The sequence below is a fragment of the Rhinolophus ferrumequinum genome, chromosome 6, assembly GCF_004115265.2.
Source record: "Rhinolophus ferrumequinum isolate MPI-CBG mRhiFer1 chromosome 6, mRhiFer1_v1.p, whole genome shotgun sequence".
Lineage (NCBI taxonomy): Eukaryota > Metazoa > Chordata > Mammalia > Chiroptera > Rhinolophidae > Rhinolophus > Rhinolophus ferrumequinum.
The window spans coordinates 62,814,824-62,827,899 of NC_046289.1; the positions used below are offsets into that span (position 1 = coordinate 62,814,824).

At 36.7% G+C, this 13,076-nt stretch overlaps 1 protein-coding gene across 1 annotated transcript in view; it reads left to right on the forward strand.

The window, feature by feature from the left end:
- The window catches only part of TTBK2 (tau tubulin kinase 2), a 97,199-nt gene that overhangs the window by 51,327 nt on the left and 32,796 nt on the right, over nucleotides 1-13,076 (forward strand). Inside the window, exons 7-8 of the mRNA XM_033106888.1 lie at nucleotides 3,436-3,528; nucleotides 4,155-4,280. Coding sequence (XP_032962779.1) covers nucleotides 3,436-3,528; nucleotides 4,155-4,280 — 219 coding nt within the window. The remainder of the gene's footprint in view (nucleotides 1-3,435; nucleotides 3,529-4,154; nucleotides 4,281-13,076) is intronic.

Genomic DNA, 13,076 nt, shown 5'->3' on the forward strand with positions numbered 1-13,076 from the left:
CTTTACATGAGAATCAGACTGACTTCTTTACATGAGAGTACAAAGATGCGGAAAGTTCTTTGGAGCAGAGAGAAGGGTGTTAGTAATACTAATGCATGGTAAGGTGTATAGTGGACAATAGATGTGTGCAATTACATAGAAAATAAAACTGGATTTGCCAGAAAAGATAATTGCTAAGCGTATGTCATAGGGGATCTTGTGTCCTAGGTATAAGTAAGTATTAACCAATTTAATATTGAATTTTGAAGAAATAAAACATTCGTGTTCTATTTCAGTAAGTTATTTGGGAATATCATACTATCAATACCTAATGAAATGTAGGGGTCATCATTTTATCTATAATAATGCATCTCATCTGTGATAGCACCTCTATCAAACCTTTTGTTTTCATGAAGATCTCAAGTGTAGACAACTTCACAATTTTTATCTTAGTAAATTATACCTCTCCTCTTGGGTTTAAGTTTTAATCTCTCTCTCTCTCTCTCTCTCTCTCTCTCTCTCTCTCTCTAATCCTTTTGCTCTGCTCTAATTTCTTTTTCTCATCCTAAACCTTAATTATGAGTAGGAAAAGTGGGTATTTTGTGGCTTCTCAATCCTTGAACTTGTTTGGATGGAGTTGAAAATTTTAAAAAATGATTCCTTGATAAAATATAAATCTTTTCTTGTTCTTTCATTACCTCATTTTTGTTCTTTGAAGCCAAAATTGCTTTAATGAAAATTTGACTAATGCTAAATATAAAAGGAAGAGAGTATGTTGAGGTCTCACATGCTATGCTCCTGTGCATTTAGTTTCTTAGGATGTGATTATAGATTGAAAATAGGAAAAGTATTTTTATCAGTGTGTAGCCTTCTGTCAAGACTCATTTGGTTTGATTCAGTGTTGCTTTATTTTATGGCATCCAGGCAGTTATTCTGCCTTAAAAAGAAAGTACTCTTATTTTCCAAATAGATTCTTTAAAAATTTTAGAAGTAGTAGGCTTTCTAATTATTTCTGTTAAAGAATTATGTCAACTTTGGAATCTTTGAAATAGGACATTCTTTTGTGGTAAGCATAAACATTTCAGAGATCATAATTACTATATAAACATTTCTAATGTAGCTACTAGAAAGAGATTATATATATATATATATATTTTATTTTTGTAAATTTGAAGAGTAGAGATTTCTTCTAAAAGCCTCTTCAGCATATGGTGCTCTAAAAGTTACTCTGTTCATCTTCTTAGTGTTTGTTATTCATCTGACCTTGGTAGAGGAATTTGATACTGTATAGCCTTGATTCTTACCTTCCGTTTCTGCTCCCAGCACACCTGAGGAGTAGAATGCTTTATATAGTAAGACAGCTTCACAACAATGATTGTCAGTTTATCTGGTGACACAGGAGTGCAACTTGTGGAACCTTCACAGGTGCTTGTCTAATTTAAAAAGATTTAGCAGATAATTCTAATAAACTTGTTTCTTCTACACTCTGCAACCCTGATTAAACATAATATGCTCCATATCCATTTTTTTGGTACCCTAATCTTAAACTTTTTACATAAACAGTTCCCACAAAGACTTTTTAGAACACTTGAACTCTGTTCATTTTGTCTCATTGCTGTCCTACATTTTAATCCTTTGTTTAATACTTGTTTTATCTCATTATGTTGAAGGAATTATTTTTTCTGGTTCTATGGTTGCTATTGAGAAAATCATTGTCCATTTAACTGTTGTTACCTTGTATTTAGTTTTTCCTTTTTCTTGATTGCTTTTGATATCTTTTTTTGTCTTTGGTGTCTTGCAGATACATTCAAATGTGCCTCGGTGTGGATTTCTTTATATTTATTCTGTTTTGGGGTTGTTGTGCTTCCTAAATCTGAACATTCTTGTCTTTCATTGCTGCTGGAAGATTCTCAGACATTACTTCTTTCAATATTGCCTCTTTCCCTTTCTCTCTGTGCCTTTTTCTTCCTATCTCCAAATTGATGTATGTTAGACCTTCTTGTTGTGGCCTCTATGCCTCTTAAGTTCACTCTCCGATTTTTTTAACTCTTTGTGTGTCTGTTGCCTTCTAGATAATTTCTTCAGGTATGTCTTCATTAATTCTTTTTTCTGCTGTGTTTGATCAGCTTTTTAACATGTCCATTAAGTTTTTAATTTCTATAATTGTACTTTTTATTTCTAGTTGGTTTTTTTTTGGCCCTTTTTCAAATCTTTTATAATTGGTCTTTATTTTCTTGGATAGAATATAATTGGTCTTTATTTTCTTGTGACTTTAATTTCATTTTTTTTTTGTTTAAACATTTCATATTCTATATCCTATAATTCCATTTCTGAAATTCTTGAATATCTAATTCTATTCTTTGGTTTCTCTTGTCATTAACTTATGGTAGCCTGCTTTCTACTGTACTTTATGATGTCATGTAATGAGCTTATATTTGGTGGGCCTCATAGAAGTCCTGAATTTAAGGGTGCTTTTATCTTGACAAGATTTTTATTTGCACCTATCATTACTGCAGGACAGGATCATCCAGAAAACACTTCACTTCTGGGCTTGATTTCCCAGAACACAAAAGTGGTATAAATTTAAACCCCTAATCAGAGATAGGGGCAGGTCTGTGTTAACAAATTCTCAGGTCAAATTCTTTTTAACTACTCACTTTATCCCATTGATAGTGGTTGAATTCTACAGAAAAAAAAAATACTGCAGTATAATGTGTATAACATATATTGCACTAAAGATAGCCCTTTGAGGGTCCTAGCTATACGGTGGTGGTGGGGAGGGTATCTCAGTTACAACTTCTGTGTTGTGTAGGCTCAGTGCTTTTACCCCTGTCCCCTAACTGATTGATAAAACTCTGGTTGATAAAAGCTATGACAGATATCCCCAGAACTGCCAAAACCAAAGTTTCAGTATCAACTTGCTTCTCTTGTTTCCAACTTTCTTTTAATTTTGGCTCTTATGATTTTCTTTACTTCTTTTTTTATTTTTCACTTGTGGTAAAGAACACATAACATTACATTTACCATCTTAACCATTTTTAGTGTACAGTTCAGTAGCGTTAAGTGTATTTACATTATTTTGCAACCGATTTCTAGAACTTTTTCATTTTGCAACACTGAAATTCTATGCCTACTAAACAATAATTTCCACTCCCCCTAACCCCACCTTCTCTTACTTCTTAATGAATGCGTTAATTAATGGGCTGTTAATTATATTTCCAGCATTTCTGGGTTTTGGGGTATTCTTTGTATCAAAAAGTTCTTCAGTGTATCTATTCTCCTCTATAGATTGCTGTATAGCTATGTAAATATATAGATATATTTACCAGATAATTTATGGGAAATATATCTAAATTTGTAGTCCTAATTAGGTGAAACAAAATGGTTAGGCCTTAGACAATGTAATGTGTTCACAAGGAGTGATAATGTAATGTGAATTCTGTTTCGCTTATGAAGGAAATGGGAAGACATGATGACCTTTGGTCCTTATTCTACATGTTGGTGGAGTTTGTGGTTGGTCAGCTGCCATGGAGAAAAATAAAGGACAAGGTAATTTTGGAAATGGAAATGTCAATTTTGGTAGGGGAAAGAATAAAAATTTCTCCTGGGTAGTCATTTTTATTGAGAATATGCTTGTGTGTAAGAATTAAAATTTATAAGCACTTTCACTATATCCTAATAGTATATTTTTTTCTCTATGAGCTGTTACTAGAAATCTAATTAATGTTATGACTTTTTCTATGTACATTGAGAATAGATACTAATTTAAGTACAATTATCACTTCTGATTTGATTTCTAGCCTTACTCTTAGCTTTTATTTTCACTAGTTCTCTTTCTTTTTTGTCAGTTAAACTTTTAATTTTTAATAGTCACATTCTATTATTTGATTTGAAACCTGTAAACACTTGTGTTGATAAAGAAACATAGATTCAAGATCAACTTTTTCTTTGGGGAGCTATCAATTCACTGATGCAGAACTTTGTGTTACCCTTTGTTTCTGCGTTATAGATTCCCCCCACTTTTAAAGCACTGTGCATTAAGCTATTAGTAAGAGCTCAGTTCTTGCTTTCTACTTAATTACCCACTATCTCATTCCTCTGCACATACCCTTGAGACTCTTAATGTGTACCTGCCAAGAGAAATTGACTTTGGTTCCTTTTTCTTTACTTCCCAGGAGCAAGTAGGCTCTATTAAGGAGAGGTACGACCACAGGCTTATGTTGAAACATCTCCCTCCAGAATTCAGTGTCTTTCTGGACCACATCTCCTCTTTGGATTATTTTACAAAACCAGACTATCAGGTAATCATCTTTGTGAGTTCTGTGGGCTAACTACTGTCATTAGTCTCTGTCTTCACTTATTATAGCTTTGAGGATGTTGTAAATGACCAGGGGAGGTCCCTAGAATAATACTATCTTAATATATCCTGAGGAATGTGGTGAAATTAACTGGTGATGACAATGTGTGTGTGTGTGTTTCCTTCCTTCTGGATGAGCATACTTTATTAGAGTTTGAGGTTTGTTCATCATGTAACATATTTTACTGTTCCTGCTGTGATTCATCTGGTGTATAGAACTGCCGATAGATAGTTCAAATTACATAAATCCTGTAGCTAATTTGTTGACCGAAAGGAAATGTCCAACTAGGTAATATATATGTTGAGGGCTTAAGGGTTGCACATCATATGTTAATAGGCTATGGGGACAACAGTCAGTGAAGATTGTTGGCTCCATTTTGTCTGTGGTCTGTGAATCATTTCCTGAGAGCATCAGTTAATGAGGCCTATAAGGTTGTCTAGGTTTACCACAAATTGCATCCCTAACCCATCCAGCTGTATTTCAGAAGATTCTATTGCACTCAGGGAGAACTTGGTCAGAGCTTAATGCAAAATAATCACTACACTGCAATCATAAATGAAGCCGCACATAGATTAATAATAATAATATATCAGTGTATCATTTTTATCTACAAAGGACAACACATAGATTTTACTGCCTGTTAATAGAAGTTTTATATTCTAAAGTGTTGTCAGTGTCGTCTAGTCAAAAGATTAAGATTATCTACAGCACAGTGATTTTATTCGCATATAATAACTATCTCTGTGTGAAATTGCTGCTTTCGTATAAGATATAAACAAGATAGAAAGCAGGAGGCAACATACAACCGAGGGTTCTTAGAGAACTTAAGCAGGTGAACTTGTCCTCTTTCCTATTGGCTATTTGCATTATAGACTATATAGACTGTACAACAAATGGAGAAAATACATTGTATTTGAGTTGCTGTGGAGTATGTTCTTATAATTACATTAGAGAGTACACATTACTTGCAATAAAATAATTAAATTGTACCTGTAAGACTAGTTCAGGAAAAGCTGGAAAATATCCCAACTTTCCCGTCTTTGGTGCTAATAAGTTTTTTTCTGACAATGTTTGGGAGTGTAAAAGTTTAGCATAGCAAAAACTTTTTGATCACATTCTCCACTTACTTATGTCTACAATCTAAAGAAGACTATCATATTTACCAGCTAACATTGAAATTTAGACCTATAATTAATTTAGTTTAAATTGACAGATTATTGTTACTAAGTTTTTCATTTGGATATTTTCTTAGAGGCTTTTCTGTGTTTCTGTCACATAATAACAAAACAAAGGATAGTGATTTTTCTATTTTTGGAAGAGAGAGAGCGGCCATAACAATTTCTTTGTTTCACTGATTCCATAAATAATATGCTTCTTTCTTGCTGTCTGATTTTCATAAGCAGTGAGTGGGGAGCAGGGGCAGGTGGACTGGAGAAGAAAAATTGGGGAAAAGGGTTGGTTTAAGTGACTGTGTGTTCTGACGACTCGTATCAGTGTGACATCAAGTTCCAAAAAGAGCTTTGTAACTTGTTTCTTACTTCCCTCACAGAGGCCTGCTGCATCTTCATTTTGAGAAAAATTACTCTACTTTGAATATGAATGCTCTTGTGAACTACTACTGTCCATATGGTTAATTTTATAGTTTGGAATTCATTCCTGAATTTGAGTTTAATTACTGTTCTTTCAAAATTTTAAATTCCTCATTGGACAACCAGTATAGTTAAAAACAACAACAAACCTCCAGCAACAAGCAAAAAAAATACCAGTATTTCCACATGACTATATCAAAGGGCAAATAACAATACAGAGGGTGCCAAAAAAATGTATACACATTTTAAGAAAGGAAAAAACTATTAAAATTGTAATACAATGAATGACGCTAGCATTCCTTTTTTTTTTTTTTTAAATTGGGGAATATTGGGGAACAGTGTACTTCTTTCTCCAAGGCCCATCAGCTCCAAGTCGTTGTCCTTCAGTCTAGTTGTCCCTCCGGCGCAGCTCAGCTCCAAATCCAGTCGCTGTTTTCAATCTTTAGTTGCAGGGGGCGCAGCCCACCATCCCATGTGGGAATTGAACTGGCAACCTTATTGTTGAGAGCTCACGTTCTAACATACTGAGCCATCCGACCGCCCCTCTGGAAGCTCAGTGGCAGCTCATTGTCTTCAATCTAGTTGTGGAGGGTGCAGCTCACTGGCCCACGTGGGAACCGAACCAGCAACCCTGTTGTTCAGAGCTCGAGCTCTAACCAGCTGAGCCATCGGGCTGCCCCCTACAATTGACTCTTTGAACAACATGGGTTTGAACTGCACAGGTTGATTTATGAGTAGTTAGAAATCTGCATACAGGGAGGGCCAACTTAAGTTCTAACAGATTTTCAACTGTGTGGGTGCTCAGCACCGGTGACCCCGGAGTTGTTGAAGGGTCAACTGTATTTTAAATTAAAAGTGTATAAAAAGTGCTGGGCCAACATTTTCAGAAATGTAGATAGTGATAAAAAAAAAGTGTGCCTATCTTATAATTTAAATAAATCCTTTTAAAATGCTTTGAGAAAGGAAAATGTCTCCGTGGGGTGCCTAGGAAAATCTTATCAACCTTGAATTCCACCACAGGACCCTAGTTGTCACTAGTTAATGGGAAACTAAGGTGGCAGCATCAGATTGGATAAAGAAGAGGCCTTACTTGGTGCCTTTACACATTATTGTCACAATACTGACGCACAGCAATGTCACAGTAATACCTGGGGAGTACTGTTATCCCCATCTTATGGAGACTTGGTTTAGACATGTAGCCTGGGAAAACTAATGGTGCTAGAGGTGGTTTCTGAACTCATTTCTGACTCATTCAAAAAGATCCAAGCTCTTTCGGTACTTTGCCATCTGCCTTCCTTGGAGAGGTGGCCACAAACACAATAGGCACGTAAAGTAAATATTAACATGACTGGTTAAGAAAAATGTGTGGCTCAGTGAAAGAAGCTAAATATAACTAAAAAGTTATATGAAGAATTACCTGAAATTGTTGTTATAGGATCACATGGTCCTGACATAAGAACATTCTTATTAGAGTGTTCAGATTATTTTAAGCATTGTTTAGCCAGCTGAGAAGACTAATGAAAGACACACACACACACACACACACACACACACACACACACACACACACACACACACACACACACACACACACACACACACACACACACACACACACACACACACACACACACACACACACACACACACACCCCCCATTGGTGAGCCTGAAACTAAAATGTGTGTATCAACTAATTCATACACTGCCACAACATAGCTAAGATCATAAGATATGACAGAGAGGAAATCCAAAGCTGATCATGCTTCATTAATCTTACTAATATACTTTAGGTTTAGGAATGGGACTGTTTAAACAGAGATCACATCAAGTCATGACTCTGATAACATAGGAGTTAAATTTTCCACAGGGCATAGATGGGCTGCTTGTGAAAGAAAAAAATAAGACATTGAGCTATCAGAGAAGGTCTTTCTCTAACGCTGCCATTTAAGTCAAGTCCTAAAAAGTGAGACTGTATTGGCCATGTGAAGAGCAAAAATAAGAGGAAGAATGTTATAAGCAAAAGGAAGAACATGTGCATAGGCTGTGATTCAAGAAAGGAATGGAAAGAAGACAAGTGGCAGAACATAGTAAAAGAGGGGAGAGATTAGTTTGAGATGAAATTGGAAAACAGGTCAGAGACTAGATGATGCAGGGCCTTTAATCCTTGTTAAGAAATTTGGATTTTATTGTAAGTGCAGCAAGAAGCCTTGGAAGTCTAACAGACAGGAGCACTGTGATGCAATTTGTGTTTTAAGAGAATTATTTTTGCAGTTGTGTGCATTCAAATGAGGCAGAGGAGAGTTAGAAACTAAAACTACTTAGGAAGGTATTGAGATAGGCTTACCTATACCTTGGAAAGAAAGAAATATTTTTAAAAAATCAATGCCTTAACATTACAGAGGTTTATTTTTTGGTCACATAACAGTGTAGTTAAGTTGGGTGGCTCTCCTAGGCAACTCTCAAGTGGTAATTGAACATCCAGGCTCCATCCGTATTTTGACACTGTTGTCTTTTTAAATATATCTTGTAGCCTTTACAGTTACCAGGACGGGAAAGAGTTGGTGTGGATGATCGCTTAGGGGTTTCATGACCAGGCCTGGAAGTGATCTAAACACTTCGGCATATACCCCTGTGGTCATAACCCATTCACACTGGCCCAATTCTGACTGCAAGGGAAGCTAGGAGAGAGTCTTCCCTTGTGGGCAAGAGGCAAGGAATGAGGAAGGTCTTGACTCTGACGTAAGCAGTAAAGGGGTGGTGAATTCTTGTTCTACCCCCTTTAATTTTCTCTTTTCATTCCCCATTGTACTTATGTGATCTAGCTATATGGGACCCCTAAATGCAGTCAGATGAGACTACCAGCCCTTCTCCCAGCAACCCCTGCCTGCAGTGCTTCCGTTTCATAAACCTGCTTGTCCTGTGAAATTGCAAGCCCAACTCAGATGCCAACTTCTTCAGTCTGCTCTGATTCCTTCCTGACAGGAAGGAAGTACTACACTCTTGCAGCAGTACTTTGTTTAGTTTCCTTACTAGCTAAGTTCCTTTAGAGCCAGGGCCTTGCCCATTTATCTCAGTTTCCTCAAGAAATCAGCACAAGGATAGGCATTTAGTAAAAGTTTGCCAAATTGAATTAAATCTGCTCGATCTGATTATTGCTTCTATTGAAAGCAAACCGAAGACGAGACTTTTTTGTTCGCATTTGCATCCTAGCACCCAGGACAGTAGGCATTCAGTGTATATATGAATCAATGAATGGGTATTTGATATAACTATAGAGCAAGTAGAGTCGCAAAACATCCCTGTTTACTTGACTCCTTAAGTTCAACTGTGTATATGCAAGAGATAGGAAATGTTTAATATGTCTGTGTTTTTGCCTGCCTGGTGGCGCAGTTCGCCATGCCCTGTGGTGAGGATGACCGTGTAATGCCCTTGTGAATCTGCTGCTCCCTCAGTCGTTCTCTCATTGACGGCCGTCCACTCATCCAGAATCTGGCTGCACTGACCGTGATTCTGATGTTTAAAAGAATAGCAATTTAGGGATACAATAGAACCCCTAAAAGCAACCAGCCTACTTCATTTACATTCATCTGAAGAAATAGAAGTCTATCCTTTATGGGCATTTTAACGGGCTTTCAAGGATAATTTCAACTATATACTGTTTTTGCTTTGCCTGCTGACTAGCTGTAAGTCTTCTATAGTGCAAATAGCTTTGCACTTCAAAGGTACACTTTAGTTGGTGTTTTGCCACACACCATTTGTATGACCTTTCTAAGACAGTTTTCTTGTCTGTGAAATGGTAAAAATACCTTCCGCACAGTGTTGTTAAGAATTTAATGAGATAATTGTGGGAATGTTTTTTAAATTGTAAAGCATCGTAAACGTAAGTGGTAGTACATGTATCTCAGTGGCACTGCATTTGCCTATAATTATCTCATTTTCTTCATTTTTATATTCTACTCAACATGACTTCTATGTTGATAGAACTTCTTTATGTTTTCTTTATGTGACTTTGTCCTGTTAAGGAGAAAGGAAATGTTGCTTACCTTTTCAGTTGACCTTGTTTGGAGGCATCCAGCTTAGTACCATGTCACTTCATCTTGTGGGCTGACAGCACATAAAGGAAAGGTTGGTATCAGGCAGCCCTATTGGCTGAGCAGCCAGGTTGCCTCACGCGGCCTCAGGTCCCCTGGGGCAGCCACCAGGGACACTCCTGAGTTGTCCTCTGTATCTTGATGTAAGTGGTGAAAACCACTAAAACTCTGGGCTTTTGCAACTCATTCTCTTTGTTTGATTTCTGTCTTGTTCTGGTTCTGTTCTCCAAAGGATGCTTGCAATGCATTTTTTCCCCCTGTACCAATGCTGCTAAAAATCCCTGGAAGAGGAGAGAAATCTAGAACACATGCGTTTCTTTCCCCGGTTGTATCTATTTATCACTGGCGTGACTCAATTTCTTTTGCAGCAAATAATCTACGTTTGAAGCAGCCAACCCAGCATTGCCATTGTGCTCTGCTGGTTAAGTGCTTTATTGATCCATTCATTTGCCATTCGTTAACTGAGAATTCAGGTGTCAGGATTCTCAGTGAGTCCTCAGTATCACATTACAAATGATTCTTGTTTTTACAAAGACTGGACTTTGTCTACATTCTCTTTGAGAGGGCAAACTGGGATTTCATATGGAGGTAAATATGATAAAGCTATTGATTGCTTTTGTGCTAAAGATCAGAGACGGGAAGGATGCTTCCCTAAGGCATGAATCTGCGTCAGATGACTGATTGCTATAAAGAACAAGGGTATTTCAGGTGTTGGGAACTAGCACCAGGCGTTTTTGTGGAGCACACATGCTTACATGTATACTTAATTTAGATAATGCCCTTTTGTTGGTTAAATTTTTTCTCATTCTTAAAAGTAATGCAGTAAAGAAGTAGTTATTATAAAAGTAATACAGTTATTACAGAAAAGTAGATAATCCAAATTATTCAAAATCTCATTACCTAGACGTAGTACCTGATTTTTACATACTTTTTTTGTGTCTTGAATAATTTGCTTTAGAAAAATCATTTCATTGTATATCCCATTAGAATTACGATTAAGAAAAATGGACTACCTCTTATACATAAGTGCAAGTATAAGGGAAATGAATAATTCACAACAGGAGCCAAATAAAAAATAATACTGTATTGTTGCTTGTCCACACCCTCCTCAGGTCCTCCTTCCCCAAAGTCTTTTTTTCTTCCCCTCTCCCCCAGAAGTTGTCTTCCCCAGTCTCCTCCCCTTCCCTACTTTCACTCAAGGAAGATTCACCTTCCTGATGATTTTATGCCTCTAGAGTTGCTCACACTAGTTCACCAATCTCTCTAATTGCAGCAAAGTGGAAGCATGTTTCTCAAGAGGTCTGATTTATCTTAAAGCTTCTTAGGACTTTCGCTTTCTAACTTCATGTTTATCGTGTTATAAAATATCATATTAAATGTCTTACCTCTGAGTAAAATTCTTCAGGAAGCTGTGCCACATTTATCAGGTGACTTGAAACCCTCTTTGGCATATGGTTTCATCTCCTGGGGGTACACATTACCCTAATTTGAGAAACTTGGATTCTTTAGATGAGTTTGTATCTTCTAAGAATATATTATTAAATAAAAGAAATAGAGGAGTCAGTTATATACTAGATTTCCAGTGATTCTCAGTGGAGAGATTTGGGACTTGCCTTCCTAGAGGGGAAGTGTCAGAGTTTGCAAACTCTGCAAAGATTTTGCAGTTTGCAAAATCTGCAGTTTTTTTCCAGATTTTATTCTACCCCTTCTTGAGTTTGAAAATTACTGCCATGATGAGCTCTTATTCTGATTGGAAAGTGTTTTATTCCTCAATTGTATTGGAGTAAAAAAAAAAAAAAATGAGGCCCACCAGTTCTCTCTCTCTCTCTCCCTCTCTCTCTCTCTCTCTCTCTCTCTATATATATATATGTATATATATGTATATGTATATGTATATATATATATATATGTATATATGTGTGTGTGTGTGTGGTGTGAGATTTATTAGGTGACTAATTGATATTCTCAAATCTATTTGAACAATTAACTGAATTGGAGTTTTTTGGTTTTATTATTTATTTAAGCCAAATGTGATCTAATAAATTCAGTTAACCAACTATCTCCCCCACTCCCCCCAAAAAAGTCTTTGACTTGTCCTGTTTCTACAAAGTATCTGCAGAGTTCTACCGAGTCTGACTATTTTAGTCTGACTGTTTTTTTTTTTAAATAGTATTAAAGAAACACTTTAAAAAAAAAATTTTATTGGGGAATATTGGGAGTCAGTGTGTTTCTCCAGGGCCCATCAGCTCCAAGTCATTGCCCTTCAATCTAATTGTGGAGGTTGCAGCTCACTGGCCCATGTGGGAATCGAACCGGGGCAACCCTTTTCAGAGCTCACACTCTAACCAACTGAGCCATCTGGATGCCCCTAGTCTATTTAGTGCCCCAGTGCTTTATCTTTCCTTCTGTTTGTTGTGTTCTGTGCCTCCTGCTGCTGGTCTCTAGTATCACCATCTTAGTAACAAATTGTTTCTTATTTGAGGACCAATGGCATATGCTACATTTTCTAAGACATACAATACTGTGATTGTAAGAATATAATTCCATGGTAAAAGGACATCTGGCGTCAAAGCTGTTTAAGAGCACCCCATTACAGCCCAGTATAGGCAAAGTATTTAGCAGGAGTGGGCTAAGTTAGTGCTCACACAGCAAGGCAGTTGCTGCCTCACGGGCAGGGACTCCACCTTCCCGGAAGCACGCATCTCACTCTGTGAGAACCTATGAGAACCTCGATTTCTAGAATCAGGAGAGAGGTCTAAGGTCTGCCACTTCAATTCCTATATGCTGAGCCTCACTCTTATCTTCCTCCTCCTTTGTGTTTCTTCTGACAAGTTGGAGAAGTCTAAGCTATAACATAGGTAACTTGCATCAACAAAAATATGACCAAAATAAAAATTCTCAGGTTTTATAATTATGTCTTTTCCAATTTCTTTTATCTTTTTTTTAGTTTCCTTTTCTACATTTATTTTTTTTTCTTGGGGACTTAAATGAAAGGATAGGATCATGTGAATGTTTCAGTAAATATTATTACAAATAAACACTTATTTTTGAAATGTTT